The sequence below is a fragment of the Gastrolobium bilobum genome, unplaced genomic scaffold, assembly GCF_033153095.1.
Source record: "Gastrolobium bilobum isolate Gb01-03AN ecotype WA unplaced genomic scaffold, APGP_CSIRO_Gbil_v1 utg9634, whole genome shotgun sequence".
Taxonomy (NCBI): Eukaryota; Viridiplantae; Streptophyta; class Magnoliopsida; order Fabales; family Fabaceae; genus Gastrolobium; species Gastrolobium bilobum.
The window spans coordinates 168,836-192,396 of NW_026897818.1; the positions used below are offsets into that span (position 1 = coordinate 168,836).

Genomic DNA, 23,561 nt, shown 5'->3' on the forward strand with positions numbered 1-23,561 from the left:
CCAACCAACTCCACTTCTACATCTACAGATTCTACTAATACATCTTCTAGTCCTCCAATTTCAGGTCCAGCTCATACATCCACTTCACAACTTTCTGCTGATGCACCAATACCACCACATCAGAATTCCACTCCTCCTTCTAATCCTCCACCAATTCATCACATGCAAACCAGAAGCAAGTCTGGCATCTATAAACCCAAAACTTACCATACTTCAGTTCCCCAGCATCTCTCTAATCTTCATGACACTGAACCTGCAAACATATCTCAAGCTATCAATTGTCCTCACTGGAAGCAGGCCATGACAGAGGAATTTCAAGCTCTTATCAACAATAATACTTGGACTTTAGTACCTCCTCCACCTGGAATTCAACCAATTGGTTGCAAATGGATCTTTAAAATTAAAAGGAAACCTGATGGCAGCATCCTAAGATACAAAGCCAGACTTGTGGCAAAAGGTTTCCAACAAAAGGAAGGCTTCGATTTTGGTGAAGTTTTTAGCCCTGTTGTAAAACCTACAACCATTCGTTTGATTCTGTCTATAGCCCTTACTCGAGGATGGATCATCAGACAATTTGACTTCAATAATGCTTTCCTGTGTGGAGTTCTAGATGAGACTGTTTATATGTCCCAGCCTGATGGTTTTCACGCCACAGATTCTCCATATGTTTGCAAACTCAACAAGGCTATCTATGGTCTAAAACAAGCTCCTCGAGCTTGGTTTCATACCCTCACTCTGACTTTGCAGAAATTTGGCTTCACAAACACCAAATCTGATGCCTCCCTATTCACCAGATTCACATCTACTTCAATCACCTACATTTTAGTATATGTTGATGATATTCTCATCACTGGTAACAACTCCACTGAAATAGCCTCTCTTATATCCAACCTCAACAACATTTTCTCTTTAAAAGATCTTGGTTCCCTTCACTATTTCCTTGGATTAGAAGCTGTTCACACCTCACCTACTACTCTCCATCTAACTCAAACCAAATACATCTCTGATCTCCTCACCAAAGCTCATATGACTTCCGCTAAACCTATGCCAACTCCTATGATATCAAATCAGAAACTGTCTGCAACAGGTGACACTGCTTTCTCTGATCCCACTTTATACAGATCCATTGTTGGAGGACTTCAATATGCAACCATAACAAGACCAGATATTTCCTTTGCTATCAACAAAGTTAGTCAATTTATGCACAATCCTCTTGAAGTTCATTGGAAGGCAGTCAAACGAATCTTAAGATATCTTGTTGGCACTCTTACTCATGGTCTTGTTTTTCACAAGTCCAAGGATTTTCGGTTACTAGCTATTTGTGTGTTAAGAACCTTGAGGTCACCACCTCAAAAGCTAGCTCAAGGGGTGGGAGTTTTCAAAGCCTTATAAAGGCCATATTAGTTGTCCATCCAATCAATGTGGGACTATATATCTCAACACGCCCCCTCACGCAATAGCCCTTTAGGCTAGAAGCGTGAAAATTGCACAGGCCTATTTTTGGTTTACCTTTTTGTGCTTTTTTTATTTTATTTTAATTTCACTTTTTTAAAGCGGGGAACGGTGAGGCTCTGATACCATGTTAAGAACCTTGAGGTCACCACCTCAAAAGCTAGCTCAAGGGGTGAGAGTGCCCAAAGCCTTATAAAGGCCATATTAGTTGTCCATCCAATCAATGTGGGACTATATATCTCAACACTTTTGTGCTCAGTTTGCTGAAGGTATCCTAAACCATGAATATTTGTTGTTGTTGTCTAGCTTCTATGAAGAATGCTCTCTCAAGGATAGTTCATTTTTTATTTTATTTTTCTCTAACTACTTGACCATTCTCCCCATATTAAACTTTGCTTCCACCTTTTGTAACCCAAAAATAAGAAAGTGAAAGAGCTTCAAAACAAATAAAGCAAGATATCATCATATGGTAGCTTAGTTGGTGCATAGAAGTTGATATGTGAGGGACAAAATTTGTGTTTGATTTTCTCCAGAATTATCTTTAGGAAGGGTTTAAATTTTTAATTTTGAACATGCCCTGAACAAAATTACTTTGTGTGGAGGATATCTATAATATATAAAAAAGAAAAAGAAAAAGCAAGAGATACCTCTTTTCTAGGAATTTTTGGGTTGCTCTTTTTGCTTTCCTTTGGAATAAAACGGTGCATGGACAAGATAAAAGAAAGAACGCTTGTTATCAAAAAAAAAAAAAAAAAGAAAGAACGCTAAAGTAGAGACTAGAAAAAGAAAGCTGTGGAATTATCCTTTAAAACAATTAATACTACTATGTATTAGGTTTGTGCTCGAATCACATGATTACTTCAAGTTATCTAACGTTCCCAACTACCAAAACAATTTTTTTGAAAGAAAATATTATAGCTAACTTAGTTTGAATTGCAGATAAACTTAATCATAACCTACATGGCACCAAAACTTTAATTATGGATGTGACTAACTCGTATAAATAACTGTTTACAAGCCTGCTAGCCTATAAATTATACACGGGGAAAAGTTCATCAATGACTCTGTGGTTTACTTCAGAATCATTTATGCCCCTCTGGTTTTTTTCTTATCACATATGCCCCTGTAGTTTGTAAAAGGATATGGTTTTTTATCACATATACCCCTGTGGTTTCTTATTTTTTACAAGCACAGGGGCATATGTGATAGGAAAAAAACCACAAGAGCATAAATGATTCTGAAGCAAATCACAGGGACATTGGTGAACTTTTCCCATATATCTTTCGTTGTTACAGCATTAATTATTTCAACAAATTAATAATAAAGGTTTATCATTCACTCAGTGGTAGCTAAGAAAAGCCAAGATAAATGTAGAAGGAAAAAAGATACAGCTAGTTAACTAATGTCTAATGAATTTTTACCAAAAAAAAAAAAAAATGTCTAATGAATAATGAATAGTGGCATCAATTCATTGCAATGCAATAACTGCTTTTTGGCACTACTGATTAAAGAGGTTTCATTTTCCCACTTGATTACCGTCACCCTCTGCTCCCCACTTGCATTATTGCAACATTAAATAAATAGTTAAAAGAGAAACGACAACCTTTAATAAATAAAATTAAATTAAATAATCTGCAACAGACAAGAAATAAATTTAATAAAATATGTGGCAAGATATTTCAACTTTTTCTTTTCTTTTTTGCCGAATAGTTAGTCTAGACTCTAGAGAATTTTTTAGTTGTTTTTTTAAAAATTGTTGTAGATGTAAATATTTTGGATCAAATATCAGGCTTACGAGGAAGAAAAGGATTTTATGAAATAACAAGTGTTGTCAAATGATCCATGATTTGTACTACGGTATCTAAGTTATAAAGAATGGCCATGCTATTAACATTTTGGTCACCTCCAATTTCGTTAACAAAGTAATGACAATTCGTAAAAATATAAAATATATTTTGTTGTAATTTTTTATTATAATAAATGTTTATTTGACTGATAATTAAAAGAAAAGTGTATCAAACTAAAATATAACGTATAAAATAAGGCTAAATAATCATTATTTGACGTTATTCTTATTGCTTGTATTTAGAAAATTTATATTTATAAATTTTAAAAATATCAACTTTCTTATTTTTATTCCGAGATTAGTCGTTTTTTTTTTAACTTTTATGTGGTGTAATGGCAAATACCCATTTTAAAATCATATATATCTTTTTTTGGTAAACACATTTTTATCACATGTTAATAGCAAGTACTGCTCTTTTACAGTAATATATGCAATAAAGTCAATTCGGTGGACCTCACGAAATAAATTTTCTTGGACAAAAAGTTAGCTGACGAAGTAGATTGATTACGCATGTGATATATAAGCTTGATAAATAAGGAATACATGTTTTAAATAACAATAATAATAATAATATAAATTACATAACTTTTTAAAAACTTCAAAATTTTATTATTATTATTATTATTATTCTGAGCTTGTGGACAGCACTTGCAACGTTACCCAATTATCAACCGACAAACTTAAATATTTAAATATATTATTTTATTAGATTTTCTAAAATCTAAAATTATATTGGATTTAGATTTAGGGACAATGACCATACTGCCACTTTTTAGGCAAAATTTTACCTGATTGCCACTTCTGAAAAAAAATTTGCCAAAATGCCACGCCTGAATCCCGCTGGTCTGACAAGCGGGAATGGACTGGAGACGTGTCAGCGTCTGAATGGTCAACCATTCTCGCTGGGCTGCTCAGCTAGAATGACAGAATGCTGACACGTGGCAAAAGCACAGGCATTCTCTGGATGTCTGTACTTTTGCCACGTGTCAGCATTCTGTCATTCTAGCTGGGCAGCCCAGCGAGAATGGTTCACCATTCAGACGCTGACACGTCTCCAGTCCATTCCCGCTTGTCAGACCAGCGGGATTCAGGCGTGGCATTTTGGCAAATTTTTTTTCAGAAGTGGCAATCAGGTAAATTTTTATTAAAGGAGTGGCAATATGGTCAATGTCCCTTGGATTTAATGCGTAACAAAGATTTTTAATCAAAAAAATTCTCGGACGTTAAAATTAAAAAATAGATTTAATGTTTGTCATTTTAAATGATACAACTTTGTATCATTTTTAACCAAACTATGTTGTTTTAGTGTATTTATTCATTTTCTCTAATTTATAAAATTAAAAAGAAAAAGAAAATGAAGGATAAATAATGTAAAAACTTACGCACGTAATTTCATTAAAAATAACATAATCATTTAAAATGATAAATATTTTTCTAATAAAAAATACATTTAATATATAAAATTAAATATATTAAAATTATGAAACAAATCATGAAAATAAGATTTGGTGCCGATAGTGATAACGGCAGTGATGAAAGATATGGAAATGGCAGTAGTCATGGTGGAGCGAAGATGAACTAACGATGATGGCAGCCTTGGCGGGGTCGGTTGAGGATGGAGTTAAGGTCATTTTGAATTTTAAGAAATTATTTAATTTTTGACATCTATCTTTTTTATAAGCTACAAATTTTAGTTATAAAAAAGAGTAAATACTCTTTTTGGTCCTCAGCAAATTTCACGATACCCGCTTTAATCCCTAGCAAATAAAAAGGCCCATCGTGATCATTAAAGAATTCAAAATAGACCCATTTTAGTCTTTTTAGGGACTGATATGGGTCTTTTTAGAAATTGTGAGGGACCACGATTTCAACTAGATGAGTCCATTTTGAATTTCTTAGGGACCACAACGGGCCTTTTTATTTGCTAGAGATTAAAACGGGTGTCGAGAAATTTGCTGAGGACCAAAAAAGGTATTTACTCTATAAAAAATAAAAAAATTAACTTTTTTTATTAGCAATTTACTTGTTTATCTTACTTGAGTAAAATATTGATACACAAAAATAGAATTTAAAAATTAGTTAAGAGAAAAAATAATTTAAATTACTGAATTTTTGTAAAGAAATAATTATTTCCATTATCAATAAAATTATTATAAGGAACATCATTTTAAAATAGTATATTTATTATTAAATAATTTTCATCTTTTATTCAAGAAAAAGTTTTTTTTTATTAAATATTCTTTTTGAAACATTAACTATTCCGAAAATTATATATTTTTATTTTATTTTTATATTTAAAATTATAAAATTATTAGGAGAATAAAAAGAATTTGGGGTCAGGTGTCGCAATTTCCTTAAATAGGTATTCTGTATAACACGTGTGCCATTTATCTTTATTTTTTAATTTATGATAATACCCCTCTACTTTTCTCAAATGATGATATTATATCCATGCAAATATGCGATTGAGGATATTTTTTTGTCTTTGTCCATATTAGTGCTACTTTTTTCTTTTCTCTTTATCTTTTTAATCTCACTTTGTCACTTATTTATATAATTACATGGTGATAGAAACTCTACATAAAATTATATTAATTCCTAAATTAGAATTAAGGGTAAAATTTTACAACCTAGAATAAAATTTATATTAAAAATATATTAATTCTTGAATCACAAGAGTAATTTTTTTTTTGATGATAGGAATCACAAGAGTAATTATTTATATCATACATTGATAAAATATTACATAAAAAGTATTAATATCTAAATTATGTTTTTCATAAAAATTTATTTGGTGTATATTTTTATAATTATTCAACCTATACGGTAGTACCTTCTTATGTTGCACCGACACCGACACGGGACACGGGATGCGACATGACACGCCAACATGTTAATTATAAAAAATATTAGATTTCGACACACTAGAACATGTTTTGATATTAAATAATATTTTTAATATATATAATATAGTTTACGTTTGATTGCAGCTCATAATAAGTTATATAATCAATCAAATATTCAAATGTATAACATTAATATAAAGAAAAAATAATTTTTCATACTTTGTTACTTTTTCAGGTCAAATTTTATAACAGAAAATATTTGATTTATAAATTTTTTTTTCATTTTCAATCAAAAAGATAAAATAAATTTTGGACATCTAAAAAAAAACATGTCAAAAATTGTTGATCATGTGTCGAAAAATGTTAACCATGTGTCGAACGCACGTTAGAATATATTGATGTCTGACACGTGTCCAGCACATATTTTTTTTCTAAAAATATGTGTCCGTGCTTTAGAGGTAGCTCTTAAAGATGATGTATAAATTTTTTCTTAAAAGAACTTCTGTGATCCACAATTTGTTTTATAAATCAATAAAAGATTGAAAACAATAATTAAGCTAAAAGAAGTGGAGGAGAGAGAAAGAAATGTGATTATTGTCGTTTTTTATACTCATAGTCAAACATCTTCTTAGTAAGTTAGTATTAGGGGGTTAACGGGTCGAGCTTTGATCTTAACGGGTCAAGCTTGTATTTAAACGTGTCCGACTGGCCTTAACATGTTACCTGTTACGAATATAATATTGGCATGTGGCCTGGTTTATTTACAAAAAATAAAAGCCTTTGTCAAGCCTGTCTTAGCATGTTAGCATGTTAAAGAATAAAAATAAGAGAACAGAATTTCACAAAAAATAAATTTCCAGATAGAAACCTTAGCTTCTAATTTGCAACAATAATTTACAAAGTCTACAATAAATAAATAAAATTAAAGTGAGAGAAGGTAGATAACAGGTTATATTATCTTAGCCCATTATAAAAAAAGTGCCAACAAAAATAAAAATAAAATAAATAAAATAAAAAATAAATTGACACAAACGAGCAGTGTACAGTGGAACGAATGAGTTTTTGTGGGTTTGTTTGTGTGAAGGACGTTGAAGGATAATATAGAACAACACTAGTAATTCCATAAATATACATAAATTCAATATATATCCAAATAGCATAATATAGAACAAAATCATTCAAAAAGTCTGTTAAACCAATAAGATGGGGTGAAATAAATTGATTAGAGAGAGTTATTACAAGTAGTATAAAAAATATAAATAAATATTTATATACTAGGCTACCCTGGGAGGCTCTAAGGCCGAGCTTCTGAATTAGAGCCTGAGACCTTTTTATTATACGAGCTTTTATACAAGTCCAAGCCTGGTTCCCACACGAGCTTTTATTAAACGAGCTCAGGCCTTTACGAGCCGAGCCAAAGGCCCCTGACTCGTTTACCACCCCTAGTTAGTATGCTTATGCTATCTCCTCCATAAAAACGAACAATATATGAAATAAAAAAAATCTAAAAGTTAATTTGGTTTCGAATAAGATATTTGTGGGTGTATTTGGTACAAGGATACTTGAAAGATTACTGATAAACGTTCTTTGGTAATGGTATATTACCATGTTTGGTACAAGATACAAAACTTAGTTTTTGGATATCCAATATTTACCAGTAATTTGATTTATAAAGAAAAGTCACTATTCTGATTATAAAAAATAATATGGTAATTCAGAATTCCAAGTAAAGGAAAAGCACAACAATAATTTTTGTGACAAAAATATCTCAACACATCAAAACCTAGTCAATTTATCAATTACAAAAGTAAAAATAGTCTAGGGTTATTTTTGTAAAATAATCTCATATTCCAAGTCATATTCCGTTCTAAACCAAACATGAATCAGTAATCTTTACTCAATATTTCCGGTAATATTTTGACGAACCAAATACCTTTTTTCGTAACATTCCGGATAAACTCAATTTCTATTGTATTCCCATTTATCATGATTCTCGGATACCAAAAAATTTCTATTGTACCAAACACACCCTAAGAGATATTAGCGCGTTAGGGGTATGTTAGGGACATTAATATATTATATAAAATTATTGATCTGGCCTCACTTGTTAATTTAAGTTTTTAGGTTAAATTTTCATTTTACAGTTTAAAATTCCTCTTATAATTAAGGATAATATGATATAGAGTTAGAGGTGAATATGAAGGAGTTCGAGAAGAGAAAGGTATAAATAATCTAAAATAGAAAAACCGGTATCATGCATGTTGCAACCGAATCGCGATGTGACGGCGAAAGAAATTGAGTATTAAAAATAATAGAGTTGCCATCAAGGTTTATTTGAGAAAATATTGGAAAAATTCTTTTGTTTGAGAAAATTAGTCTTTCAAATAGAAAATGAATTTGGGAGTCAATTACGAGTAAGAAATGTGTTAGCACCCTACACAATCCATTTAAAAAATAGTTAACTTATATTAGTTATGCAAATTATTGATAAAATTTTAAATATTTATTTCACCTCAAAAACTTAAACAAAATTGAATAAAGAAAAGAAAATAATTTTTTATACAAAAAATAAAATAAATTTAATTTTTGAAAATTTGATTTTTGTGTTTGATGAGAAGGATCCCGCTCCGACGTATCCCTTGGTGAGATAGGAAACTCCAAACTATGTCGTTCTGTAAAAGATATTCGTGTGCTGATTGATTTTAATTTTGAAAATAAATTTAAAGGAAATCATTTAAACGTTTTGGATTTGATGGTTTCAGACCATCAAGCTGTTGCAGTTAAAATAATCGGAAATAATAATTGTAGGATTAACAAGTCGTCTCAACTCAGCTAATTCTATTAAAATAAAATTTAATGTTATTATTTTAATTATTATAAATTTTAGATAAATTTTGAATCACCAAACTGTCACGACTAAAATAAATTAAAATAGAATATGCGGGATGTAACATCCCGTTCAAACTAAAACCTTATTTAAAGTACGATTAGGAAGGTGTAGGACATTTATTTTAGAATTAGGCTCAGATACTCTGATTTTTGTGACGAACCCGATTTCAATTATAAGTTTTTAATTGGCATTGTAAAAGTGATTTTCAGTCTCTAAAATATGATTAAAGAACTCTAATCCGCTTAGCAAACAACTCTCTTGGATGCATACAAGGGAGGGTGTTACACGAGATTAACAAACTATCACGGTTAAATTATCCCTTTGATAAAAATTGTAATGTTATAAGTTTTATTATTATAAATTTTGAATCGTCAAATTATCACAGCTAAAATAAATCAAAATAAAATATGCAGAATTAATAAATCATCACGGTTAAATTATTCCATGAATGAATTCCTTTATTATTATTAAGGTTCGTTTTTTCTGTAGTTACTGCAGATAAATTATTTGCAGTAAACCCAATACGATGTCGTTTTGGGACGGAAATTATGGTATTTTTGTAATTTTAATTTATTTCAGGGTTATAACAATCTTTATATTTATAATATTTTAAAATTTCAATACCAAAATAACATTATTTTAAGAATAAATACAAATAACTTATTTGCTAACTACATTAACATTTTTTCCTTATTATTATTAGTATAGAGAGTTACATGTATAGAGACACGATTCACGTTTATACTCCAACATCAACCGTATATATTCAAGATAAGTTCTCGAGCTGGACAAAAGCAAAACTGTATAAGACGCTCCTGGAACATCTAGTACTATTCATTTACTCGTTTATTTTTTTACTTGGAGGAAACTATTCTACTAAAAATGTCTAATCATGACTTGTTTAATTTCTTTCACCTCATATGGTATAAAGGTCCAATAAATAATGTTATTAAAATTGACTCCTTCGTTGATCCGGTCGAGGTACTAGGTCACTGGTTCAATCAGTGGATCACTGGTTCAATCGCATGACCCGATAATTATATGAAATTTTATAATTATTAAAAAAATATCAACATACTATAAAGTATATAAAAAAATGATAAAAATTTCAAATATTTTAATATAAAAAATAATAAATCCTATATTATTATCCAATAAAGGATCAAACAAAAATATAATGATCGTGATACAGAGCTTTAGGTTCAGAAAACGACATCTCTAACTATAAATCAAATCAAAATTTTCTAGATAGTGCATAATTGAGATAATATTAGTATTGTAGGTACATAACTTATGTAAATCAATAAGCACAAAAATATTCAAATATATCCATTATGATTCTTTTTTTGAAAAATAAATAATTTAATTTTTTTTTGGACGGGCCGGGTTATCGGTTAACCGACCGGGTCACCAGTTTTCATAAAAACCGGCCGGGTCGGACCGAATCATACCAGTTCTGATGCATGGCTGGTCCATTGCTTCAACTGGACTGATTATATGACCAGTTTACTAATTCTCGGATCGATCCGGCCGAATCGGTCCAATTTTAATAACAGTGCGAATAAGTCCAAGCTAACAATATCATGCCCTATTCTAATAGCTGGAATCGGTGAATTCAAAAAAGAAAAATAATACAAGGTATAATATTCAAATAAAAGAAGATAAAAATGTATGTTATTTTAAATGATACACTTTGTATTTTTTTACTTTTCATAAAGAAATAGGATCCATATTTTTAAAAAAATTTCCATCCATTTTCTTCCTTATTATTTTTGTTCAATATACGTAGATAGAATTTGTCTTCTTACAAAGAGAGGTTGACCAAATAAGCCATCAAACATTTAGCTGAAAATGTCACTTCCAATTTTTGCGCGATGAAATACCCACAATCTTTCATCTTAAACATCTTTTTCTCAAACATTCTCAATCTTTCCATCCATTGAGCTTGTTTATTCCCTCCCCCCCTCCTGTTTCTTTCTCAAACATCTTTTTCTTTTTTTTGGTAGTCTTTCTCAAACATCTTTCTTTCTTCCTTATTTGACCTGACTCCATTTTTTTGTAAAATTTCGATACTGCAAGGCTGCATGGGCTGTCTACTTAAAAGAGATATACTTGACTTATGAGTTGTCATTATCTCCTTCTTCTTTTTTTAAATTTTAATTCATTTCTCATATTTTTTTTTTATGGAACAAGAAATAAAAAATAAAAAACAAAAATGGGGAATAGATAGGACAAAATATGGTGTTCACGATACAAAATGAGAAAATTCACAAGATGATTATAAGTTATGGCTATGATTCACCAACTAATTGAAAGTTGGAGCTGTACGTCCATAACAACAATTATCTATTCTTTTCCCCATCCATGCTATTGTACGCGTTCAGTGTTATGTTAGGTGCATATCATATATATGAATGAGGTGAGACCTTTGCATGCCTACCACTCTGATATCGATCTGCCTGAATTTATCTACTTCAACAAATTAAGTGATAAATTTAGGTGAATTAATTAATTTTTTTTTTAGTATTACAAGTGGCACATATATACATGAATTAAGTGAAAAATTTAGGAGCATATATAAAAGTCGAAATCATATGTTTCGTTTATAAGATTGCCTGACTAATATAAATTATAAAATCAAGCGGTCCCCTTAATTATGACGTGTGTGTTATTTTGTAGAATTAAAGAATTATCCATTATGTTTACAAAAAAAAAAAGAATTATTCATTATTATGTTTTGCTTGAAGGAACAAATAATTTACTAATTCAAATATGATGAATTTGCTTACGGTAAACGACAAAATTTTGTTTAAAACTGCATTTTGATCTTCCCGACAAGTTTATAAATTTTAATTTGATTTGATCCTTAAAGAAAAACAATTCTTTAATTAAGTATCCATAATTTTGAATTTTATATTAATGCTTAGTCCGTATATTGGTTCTATTTGAGCTAATATAATTGATAATTGGTCCTGAAATGGAGTAACATTCTAGCTAATTGAATGAAAACAAATTATTACGTACAAATATTCGTCAGTTAATAGCCATATAAGTTATAAGAGAGGTTTTTTAGTATTGCATATATATATTTTGGGAATGATCTGTTTACAAATTTTTTTAATAAATTTTTATAAGCTATATTATGTATTCCCAGAAGTACATAGTGTAATCTAGTGTACTTCTGGGAGCACATAATATAATTTGTAAGAGTTTGTAAACAAAAAATTTATAAATATAACCCTTTCCATGTAAATTAAGAGAAAATTATATTTATAACTTTTTTCCCTTACAAACTTCTTGCAATTCAATTTTAACGGTTGATTTTCTGACAATTTATAATCGTTAAATTTACAAAAATCAATAATTAAAATTAAATTATGAGTAAAAAAAAAGTTATCCTTTGTCAAATTATATTGCGTTGAGTTTGAACAAAAATATTATTTGTACTCATACAGTACGTAATGCATTAATGCCACAGTAAATTTTAGAATTTTAAAAACAAATTATTAGTTTTTTCAATTAATACGAGCTGTTGAACCCAAGTAAAAACGGCTCTTTAAGCAAATTATTTTTCTCCATTTATACGACCCCAACAGTTATGTTATAATCACAAAAACTTGTCCTTGAAAATTCTAACTAAGCATAATTAAGATAGGTAACTCCCGTAAACTGGAAATCTAGAATGATATCAATAATAGAAATATCAATTATTATTATTATTATTATATAATTAATGTAAATAATTAATTATTAAAATATATATTATTAAATAATACTTATATATATATGCTTAAAATTGAGTTTAAAATTATGAATACAGTTATAAATAAAAAGGACAAAGAGAAAAAATTATATAAATTTTCCATATTATAAAAAAGTAATTTAACATATCAAACATAATTAAAATAATTTCTTTTTTTATTCTATTTAAACAACTTACATACTTATATTGTGTTGTTATGTACATAAAAGTTCATCAGATATTGACAAAATAAAATAAAATAAAATCTTATAAGCATTAATTTTGAATATGAGTATTTTTATTTTGAGACAAGTTAATTTTACACCAATATAAGCTATATTCTCAATTTTGATAGTTGATCTCATTTATATATAGCAACTTTAATTTATTAGTTATATGAGTTACCGGATACATCAATGATGGACCTAGAATTTTTTATAGTGGAGGTGAAAATAAAACACCAAAGTTAAAGTATTATCAAAATTAATGGGAAGAGTTAACTATTATAAATATTTTTAAATATACCCTTCAAATTCCTCTCGTAAGTATTTTTTTTTTTTAAGTTCTTTCAAACTGAAATTTTTCGGAAGAACACCAATTTAATTTACTTATTTATCCCTATTCAAATTAAAAAATAACAGTTAATCATATTAATTTGTAAAGAGAGAGAAATTATTTCATAAAAAATGTTATGAAAAATATATTATATTATGTTTTAAAAAGTAAAATCATGAATTTATATTATAATTAGTGATTTGAATTTGACTAACCTCTTGTTTTTTTGATGAAGTTGTAAAGGCCAAACTACAGGATGGGAGTCCATTTCAAAAGTAAAAGCTTAAGTTTCATTTCTCATTTTTCATTTTTCTAATCCTGCCATCATTCACCCTTTATCTATTCAGTATTTACTTTCTTTCTCTCTTAATCCGAATCACACTGAAAGTGTTTTTAAAATAAGAAATATTTTTTTATCCCTACTATTTAATGTGTACTATAACATTAATTAAAATATAGATTACAGGGTTAGGAATAAAATAGAATAGAATAGAACAAGAATAGTTGAATAGAAATAAAATTTCATAACTCAAAGGGCATCTAGGAATTTAAGGTTCCAAAAAACCACAAACTCACATGTGAGTTGATGCTGCCAACGAACTGTGTTATATGGAAACCGTTGAAGCCATAATAATTTCAAGTGAAGTGCTCATAAACCATAAACGTTAGTTGGGTCGTGTCTCAAACTCATGTAACGTATCATAAGCCATATCCAACCGTCAATCCTACCAGCCTCTTCTTCTCTCTCTTACTAACCAACTAAAAAACAAAACCAAAATTAAAAAATTAAAAAAATTCCTTAGCGAGTTCCTCTCTTTTGTTTTTATATTCTTAAATTCATCACTTGCTAGTTGCTACCTCTCTCTCTCTCTCTCTCTCTCTGTCTCACACACACATACACACACCTTTTTCTATCTCCATGAAAACACCAACCTAGCTTCACCATTTTTGCTCCTTAAAAAAAAAAAAAAACATAATCATCAACACAAACAAACGTTGTTGCCAATGGGCGTGGACATGTCCAACAACACCAAAGACTTGTTTTCCTCTCCTGCTCTCTCACTTAGCCTTGTAAAAACTCACCTTTTTTCTTATATATATTTATATGAACATAAACACTTTTTATTTATTTATTATTTTTGCTTTTTTGGTATGATTGAATTTTGTGTGGGGTTGTTCTTTGAAGGCTGGGATATTTCGCCATGGTAGCATGGAGGTTGATGATGGGGATGAGGGTAGTAGAGGAGGTGAACGGCGAGAGGAAACCACCGTTGAGATTAGCAGCGAGAACTCAGGAGCAGTACTGAGATCAAGTGCAGATGATTATTTTGAAGGAGAGGATGATGATGATGGTGGTGGTAATGATGATGATGATGATGATGGGGATGGAGATAAGAACAAGAAGAAGAAGAAGAAGAAGAAGAAAAGGAAGAAGTATCACAGGCACACTGCTGAACAGATTAGAGAAATGGAAGCGTACGTAAACTCTTACCTTTTTCTAACTACTCTTACTTCCATATAAATATGTATTGGTGAAGTGAGCATTGTAATTTTCTTGTACATTTTTCTGAGATGATTTTATATGTGCACAACATCACATGTTAGATGTTAGCTAATCAGTACTATATAATTTGTATAATGGTTTCTTCCAAAGTTAAACAATTTGCATGCCAACAACCTTTACCGGTGAGGGAGCTTCAAAGGGTGGTTTATATAATTTGCAGGCATTATTAGATAATTTTGCTATATCATATAGTCGAAATGAAAAGAATATGATAAAAAGATAAAGCTTACTTAAAAAAAATATAACTGCTTTTGCTTTATTGGTTTATTGGTTATCATATGCCAATGTAAAGCCCCTTTTTTTCCACTTCTTTTAAGTTGATTAGTTTGTATTATTTTAGAGTTGTTGCATTATTAAACTCCATTTGTTGTTGGACCACTCACTTTAATACGAAGCTTGTGTTGAAAAGCTGACATGAGTGTACTATATTAGTCTTTTCAAAGAATCACCACATCCTGATGAAAAGCAGAGGCAACAACTTAGCAAGCAATTAGGCCTTGCTCCTAGGCAAGTCAAGTTTTGGTTCCAAAATCGTCGAACCCAAATCAAGGTATCTAAATTTTTTACTTAATTTTTACTCAACAATGCAGGTATATATACAATATATAATTTCAAACCCCCCACACAAAAAAAAATTATTATTTTTTTCTATTGGCAGCTTGGCAATTTAGAAATTATGCTATGTTATTGATTTTTGCAGGCAATACAAGAGCGCCATGAAAATTCATTGTTGAAGACAGAGCTAGAGAAACTAAGGGATGAAAATAGGGCCATGCGAGAAACCTCAAACAAATCTTGTTGCCCCAACTGTGGCATTGCCACAACTAACGTAGATGGTTCCTTTTCCACTGGAGAAAATCAACTTCGTATTGAAAATGCCAAACTCAAAGCTGAGGTTTGTGTAAAACTAACTCTAAATATACATTACTAATTTTTTTATTTTTATTTCATTGTAATATATATATATATATATAGAGAGAGAGACTTATATTTACAAATTTTTTGCTTACAAATTACACTATGTTCTCCTGGGAATATATAGTACAATTTGCAAAAATTTGCAAAATTTTTTTATAAATATATCCTTCTCCTGTATATATATATGTGTGTAATTCAGATTGAAAACGTTATTCTATATATATATATATATATATGTAGGTAGAGAAGCTTCGAGCAACTTTAGGAAAATACCCACCAGGGACAACGTCTCCTTCATGTTCTGCTGGCCATGATGATGAAGAGAATAGAAGCTCTTTGGATTCTTACAATGGAATTTTTGGGCTTGACAAGTCAAGGATAATGGAGATAGTAAACCAAGCAACGGAGGAGCTCGTGAAGATGGCAAATATTGGAGAACCGTTATGGGTTCGTAGTGTTGAGACAGGTCGAGAAATACTTAACTATGATGAATATGTTGAAGAGTTCTCAGTTAAATATTCATGCAGTGGAAGCCCAAAGAGATTCATCGAAGCCTCAAGAGAGACTGCGTTTGTTTTTATGGATCTCCCACGGCTTGTCCAAAGTTTTCTAGATGTGGTAAGTATAAGATACTCACACACACATATAAATATATATATATATATTTAGGGATATGTTATTCTACCTAGATTTTTTTCATGTCTATCTTACTTACCACTCTCTATCTTAATAGGAAAGAGAAATGATAAAGGCTAGTTGAAATTCTGATCTAACTATGTTAAAAGTAGGCATGAAAAAAGTTAGGTAGAACATATATATATATATATGTGTGTGTGTGTTAGATAATGTGTCATTGACTCATTGGTAAGTTTACCAAGAGAGATTTCAAAAATAAAAAATTTAAGTTAAAATCTTGCACCATATGAATGTTTTAAATGATTTATAATTTTTTGATTAGGCTTTGAATATCAATTCTGTTCTTTAATATACTTGTTGCAGAATCAATGGAAGGAAATGTTTCCGTGCTTAATATCAAAAGCAGCAAATGTTAATGTTATATGCAATGGAGAAGGTTCTAACAGGAATGGTGCGGTGCAATTGGTAAGGGGAAGATGATAACCGCTGTGTTAGGTAGTCACACACTACACATACGTACAAAAAAATAATAATTCTCTTCTGTCTCGAATCATTCATTCGGTCTAATGTTTTTGAAATAATATTTTTTTTTCCCCCTCAAGTGGTCCATGGTCCAACCATGAAACACACGAGAACAGGATGGTACTTTCTTTTCAAAGTGAGCCGAAATTTTCAACCTAATATTGTCATATGGTTTAAGATAAAAAAAATTTTTGCTGCATGGGGATGATGATTATAATTTTTATCATAGAAACTATGGTTTTATAACTCATGCCTTAATCTTCCGTTGGGAAATGTAAGTGCTATTCTCTTTTTCCTTGCCTCTAGACACTGCATTTATTTGTATCTTTGGAAGTATTGATATGGACACAAAAAGCTTAAAACAATATATAGTAAAGATTGAACATTATTTAAAACTCTTGCCACTTTTCTTGGTGGAATGTCTCTCTCCATCTTTCTTTGTATCTAGAAAAGATTTTCCTCTCAATGGCATAGGGAGCAGAGAACTCTGCTTTATTCCCCATTCAATACTTGAATATAGCAAGACAAACATGCCCTGTTGAAGAAGTCCTTAGATATGGACAATTGAGACTTTCTCCATCAAAGTACAAAGGCAAGAGGTTTTGTTATGATATGAAAACTTTTAACCATGAGCTGTAATGGCTTCAGATGTTTGCTGAGTTGCAAATGCTCACTCCAATGGTGCCCACCAGAGAAGTGTATTTTGTCAGGTGCTGCAAACAGCTAAGTGAGGAACAGTGGGCAATCATTGATGTATCCATAGACAAAGTAGAGGACAACATTGACACATCCCTTGTGAAATGCAGAAAACGCCCATCAGGTTGCATTATTGAGGATAAGTCAAATGGCCATTGCAAGGTATGAACAAAACTTTTTAACTATGTATTTGTAATTGTGAGAATGCACTTTCATTTGGAATGTTGCTTTTGGTTGTAGGTAATCTGGGTGGAGCACTTGGAATGCCAGAAGAGCACAGTTCATACAATGTATCGAGCCATTGTAAACAGTGGTTTAGCCTTTGGGGCAAGGCACTGGATTACAACACTGCAACTTCAATGTGAACGTTTAGTTTTCTACATGGCAACAAATGTTCCCATGAAGGATTCAACTGGTGAGTAATGAAATTCCAATTTACTTGTTGGAGGCTTCAGTACTGAATACATCTTAATTAACAGATTGATTATCATCAAATGGCAGGTGTTGCCACATTGGCTGGGAGGAAAAGCATTTTGAAGTTGGCACAAAGAATGACATGGAATTTCTGCCATGCAGTTGGAGCATCAAGCTTCCATACATGGAACAAAGTCACAGGTAAAACAGGAGAAGACATAAGGATTAGTTCTAGGAAGAACTTGAATGATCCTGGTGAACCTATTGGGGTTATCTTGTCAGCTGTTTCTTCTGTATGGCTTCCTGTCTCTCCTAATATTCTCTTTGATTTCTTGAGGGATGAAGCTCGTCGTAGTGAGGTACAACTCTTTTGCACCACTTCTCTATAGCCAATTTTGTGAGTAATTATAGAAAATAAGGCCATTGTTTTGATTGTTGATAATTATCATTGTCACAGTGGGATATCATGTTCAGTGGTGGGTCAGTGCATTCCATTGCAAATTTAGCTAAAGGACAAGACCGAGGCAATGTTGTAAACATCCAAGTATGTTGTTGTGATCTCACTTTTGTGTGAAAAATTTTTAGTCCTGTGCTATAGAGAGTCATTACATAATTTTAATTATAATTCATTGTCACATGTGTATGTGGGGTAGCACTGACTTGTCAATATTATAGAAGGAGGAGTAAAAAATTTCTCCTTTTGTGGATGATTCAATAGTCAATAAACAATGAATTAAAAGCAAAAATGCATTGAAAACATGGTTCTTATATCTGATTCTTCTCATTTTTTCAGAAAATAGAATCAAAAGAAAACAACAGTACGTGGATACTCCAAGATAGCTGCACAAATGATTATGAGTCAATGGTAGTATATGCTCCTGTGGACATAACTGGTATGCAATCTGTGATGACAGGATGTGATTCTAGTAATATTGCCATAATGCCATCAGGGTTCTCAATTCTTCCTGATGGGATGGAAGCAAGGCCATTGGTGATTACTTCAAGGCAAGAAGAAAAATACACAGAAGAAGGGTCTTTATTTACAATGGCATTTCAGATCCTTGCCAATGCTTCTCCAACAGCAAAGTTATCAACTGAGCCTGTGGAATCGGTCAAAAGTCTTGTATCTTGTACATTAAGAAATATCAGAACAAGTTTACAATGCGAAGATAGTTAGTCAAAAAAATAAAAGATTATTAGATAGATTAGACTTTGATTAGCTGCTATAGTCATAGGCTTTCTACTCCCTTTTATACTTGGGGATGAATTTCGTGTTCCTTTACAATTAGGAGATGAAAATTAAAGGATGAACTTTATTTTATATGGAAAAACTCATCTCTGAATTTTTCACCTCTAGTTAATTTTGAGGAATACCAAATTGACTCTTGGAATCCAGTTCAGCAGTAAAAAAGTTAGCGGTTTCTGTCATGCAAGAATTATTTTCCCACATACACAAATGAGGCTAGAATACTTGAACATTACTAGATAATTGATCATACATTTCAACTGCACAAATAATATAGACATTAAAATAATGAGAAAATGTAACACATAAAAAAAAAGTTGGTGAGACCCACTAAAAGAAGAGAGAAAAAACCACCAAAATCACTCCCCGTTAAACCCGACTAGCGAGTGTGGGGTGGAGGTAATCCTTGCCAGTGACTGTTTCCTTGATTCGAACCCATTAAAAGAAGAGAGAGAAAAAAATTAATTTTTTTTTACTAGGCAAATAGAATTACTGGAAAAATTGTAAGAAAGTGAGTTTGCTGATAAAGTTGGAAAAAAGTTGTTTGATTGGACAAAATATTACCCGATAAATTAATTAAAGTTTTGTAAATCTATGTTGTTTTTTATCCATTTCCCCATTCATCTAAGAATACCACGTTAGAAGTGGCATTTCTCCTTTATGTTTGTCACCAATTTTTGCTCACAATTGATAAATGATGGGTATTCAAGTTTGCTTGCTAAATTTTAAAAAAACTTCAACCAAACGTGGAGAAGACAAAATGCTACTTACAATTGCATAGGTATCTCACGAAAATCCTTGAACCAAACACTCCCAAAAACAAAATACTAGCAGAGTAAAACTGGCAATGCTTAACCAAAAAATTAGAATAAAGTAAACTTTCTCTCTCTTGATAAAAAGAGAGAATATATATATATATATATATATATATATATATATATATATATAAAGGGTTCACTTTTTCTACAGTTATTGCAGATAAGTCATCTGCAGTAAGTCTAATACGACGTTGTTTTGGGACGAAAATATGATGTTTTTGTAATTTTAATTTATTTCAGAGTTATAATAGTCTTGTCTTTATATTTATAATTTTTTAAGATTTCAATACCAAAACGACGTCGTTTTGAGAATAAATGCAGATAACTTATCTGCAGTAACTGTAGAAAAAACGATGTCAATGTATATATATATATATATATATATATATATATATATATATATTTCTACAGTCAATGTAGATAACTTATCAACAGTGAACCCAAAACGACGTTGTTTTGAGGCAGAAATCAAGGAATTTTTGTAATTATAAATTTATAATTTATTTCAGGGTTATGATAGTATTTTTCATTATATTTTTTTAATTTTTCAATCCAAAACGATGTCGTTTTGAGATCGAATGTAGATAACTTATCTACGTTCACTTTAGAAACATTAAAGCCTATATATATATACATACATATATATATATATATATTAGAGATGGAAATAAAAAAAATATTTCTCTGCAAATTGCAGATGCTTATTGTTAATATTACTGTCAATTACTCCCTTTTGCTTATCAATATTTCTTTATGATTACTATTAATCCTTATTTCCTTAACTGCACTTTAATAAGTTCAAACTCAAATTCATTTTTATTTATATTTTTTATATTATTGTTTATGGGAAAAATATTTCTGCAGTTAATGCAGATATATTGAAATCTTAAAAAATTATAAGTATAAAGACTATTATATCCCTAAAATAAATTCAAATTAATTATAAAAACACCGTGATTTTCGTCCCAAAATGACGTCGTATTGGACTTACGGCGGATAACTTATCTTGCAGAAAAGCGAACCCATTGTTTATACATATTTCTTATTAGTTTGTAATTTTATTTCTTTAAATTAATCAAGACAATATCCTTTTACATATTCTTATCCGACAGTATCATTTCATATAAAATCAAAATAATTTTATTCTTAAATAATCTTTCAATATTTATATAACTAAATTATTTAAATTATTTTCAAATATTTTTTATTAAAAGTATTATGCAATATTATTAAGTATAAGTTTTACTCTTAAAAATCACTCTATTCATTTAAATAAATTGATATCAAATTTAACTTATTATTTTTTATTATGGTTAGACGGTGTTCAAGTCAATAAATTATTTAACCTTTTTAGTATGGTCAAACGTAAGGTTACTTACGTTGGGGCTAAGGTATTTATAAAGACTTGCTCAGTAGTCTAACACTAATTAGACATAGTTCTATAATATTAAAAAATAATATAACACAGGAAATTGCGAAGTTATTATCACATTTTTTTGTATAAAATATTAATAGTTCATGTAACGCTTGTTGTTATAGGCTAGAATTAAGTTCAGAAGTGGATAAGCTTATCTATCTTCAAGCCACGTGTCACCTGCTAATAAAATTTCCGAATCTGCTCAAGTAAATGTAGCTAGCCACGTGGCAACATGAGATCAAAGCAAAATATCAAAAACCAAAATAGCTATGCTCCATTGGCCACATCATACTGAGTTAAGAGAACAAGAAAGTTAGAAGTGAACAGCATCACCATGGCTTCTATGGCAACCTTAGCACCAGCTGCTGCTGCAATCAATGGCCTTGCTGGAAGTTCCCTTAATGGAACTAAGCTTTCTTTCAAGTCTTCTCGCCAGAGTTTCAGATCCAAGAACTTCAGGTACCATGCATTTGCAACAATTGCAATTTCATTACTATGGTTTATATAAAAATATCTAAAAACACATGGCTTATTTACCTTCCTATTAGAAGAAATAGAGAAATCCCCCCATTCATATATACATAGACAGAGGTACAATCATTTCTGCAATCGCTTTACGTACAACAACGATAGATGTATGATTATGATTCTTCACATTTAATCCTTTCATCCTTTGTATGATTATGATTCTCCGCATTTAATACTTTCAAGTATATATATGGCAAGTTTTGATTACTACACGTACAGCAGTTAAAGAAATATAAACTCCATATATATATATATATATATATGAGTTTAGTTTCCGACCACTAAATCATAACCGTAAAAAAAATGAATTAGTAGTAATAAAGAAAGAAAGAGAAAAAGTAAATCATAATCATTCAAAGTGAATCAATAAATATAAGTAAATAAAAAAAAAATTACATAATTTTGGACTCGCCAGAGAAAAATATATCTCAAGCAAATTGTATTTTTCTCCGTATATATATGGTTTATGTGTATTTTAGTTGTATACTAAAACAGTATAACTGAATATTACAGGAGTGGTGCTGTGGTTGCAAAATATGGTGACAAGAGTGTGTACTTTGATTTGGAGGATCTTGGTAACACTACAGGGCAGTGGGACTTGTATGGTTCAGATGCACCTTCACCCTACAACCCTCTTCAGGTCCGTATGAAACATGGAAAATTAATAGATATTTGGGAATCTGTGATCTATTAATATTCATTAATGATTACTTTGATAACATTAACATAGTTGTATACACATATGTATTGCCTCATTGGTTGTATTATTGATTTAAAGTGCAAGGGTATATTTTGATTTAATTTAAAGTACATGGTGATTTTAATCTATTACATATATTTGTGTGTAGACCCAAATTTTTTTCTTTATCTTTTTATTTTCCAACACAACCTAGTCTTTTGACAGTTTGAATGAAAATACATAAAGTATATAGCATTTTCATTGATATGGATTTTGCAGAGCAAGTTCTTTGAGACATTTGCTGCTCCATTCACAAAGAGGGGATTGTTACTCAAGTTTCTGATATTAGGAGGTGGTTCCACCCTTGCATACTACAGTGCCACAGCTTCAGGTGACATTCTACCAATCAAGAAGGGTCCACAACTTCCACCAAAGCTTGGTCCACGTGGCAAGATCTAATTAGTATCACAATTCCATCTCCTGAGTTCCTCTCTTTTCATTATGTGTAATTATGCTTTCAGCCTACTAATTCAAAGATGTTTATTTTCAGTATAATTGAGTGGCATTGCTTTGATTTTCAATTTGAACCAAAGACAAATTAGTATAAGCTATTTGATTGCGATGTTGGTCTTAAATTCTTAATTTGGATTTGAGGCTTGTCAAAGCCAGATACAACTGTAACTCACCAAGGTAGAGCCTAGATTACCTCATTACCTCTTTAACATGATATGGCACGTCAAACAATACAACTTTATTTTTCAGAATACTTACTAATGTATAAAAAAGTGGCGT

At 30.5% G+C, this 23,561-nt stretch overlaps 2 protein-coding genes across 2 annotated transcripts; both read left to right on the forward strand.

Annotated features, from left to right (window-relative positions):
- The first annotated feature begins 14,254 nt into the window (after nt 1-14,254).
- LOC133310584 (homeobox-leucine zipper protein GLABRA 2-like) lies at nt 14,255-19,258 on the forward strand. Its single transcript, XM_061511538.1, has 11 exons — nt 14,255-14,402; nt 14,518-14,807; nt 15,328-15,445; nt 15,596-15,790; nt 16,054-16,431; nt 16,813-16,914; nt 17,620-17,829; nt 17,908-18,082; nt 18,169-18,440; nt 18,539-18,625; nt 18,875-19,258. The coding sequence occupies exons 1-11, from the start codon at nt 14,337-14,339 to the stop codon at nt 19,256-19,258; spliced, it is 2,277 nt and encodes a 758-aa protein (XP_061367522.1). The 5' UTR covers nt 14,255-14,336.
- A 2,580-nt stretch (nt 19,259-21,838) lies between these two features.
- Nucleotides 21,839-23,350, forward strand: LOC133310581 (photosystem I reaction center subunit VI-2, chloroplastic-like). Its single transcript, XM_061511534.1, has 3 exons — nt 21,839-22,021; nt 22,604-22,730; nt 23,049-23,350. The coding sequence occupies exons 1-3, from the start codon at nt 21,897-21,899 to the stop codon at nt 23,226-23,228; spliced, it is 432 nt and encodes a 143-aa protein (XP_061367518.1). The 5' UTR covers nt 21,839-21,896; the 3' UTR covers nt 23,229-23,350.
- The last annotated feature ends 211 nt before the right edge of the window (nt 23,351-23,561 follow it).

Coding starts and splice junctions, on each gene's coding strand:
- LOC133310581 (XM_061511534.1), top strand. CDS start 21,897: ATGGCTTCTATGGCAACCTTAGCACCAGCTGCTGCTGCAATCAATGGC. Junction 22,022..22,603: donor TTCAGATCCAAGAACTTCAG/GTACCATGCATT, acceptor TGAATATTACAG/GAGTGGTGCTGTGGTTGCAA. Junction 22,731..23,048: donor CACCCTACAACCCTCTTCAG/GTCCGTATGAAA, acceptor TGGATTTTGCAG/AGCAAGTTCTTTGAGACATT.
- LOC133310584 (XM_061511538.1), top strand. CDS start 14,337: ATGGGCGTGGACATGTCCAACAACACCAAAGACTTGTTTTCCTCTCCT. Junction 14,808..15,327: donor CAGATTAGAGAAATGGAAGC/GTACGTAAACTC, acceptor GTACTATATTAG/TCTTTTCAAAGAATCACCAC. Junction 17,830..17,907: donor AGTCAAATGGCCATTGCAAG/GTATGAACAAAA, acceptor TTTTGGTTGTAG/GTAATCTGGGTGGAGCACTT.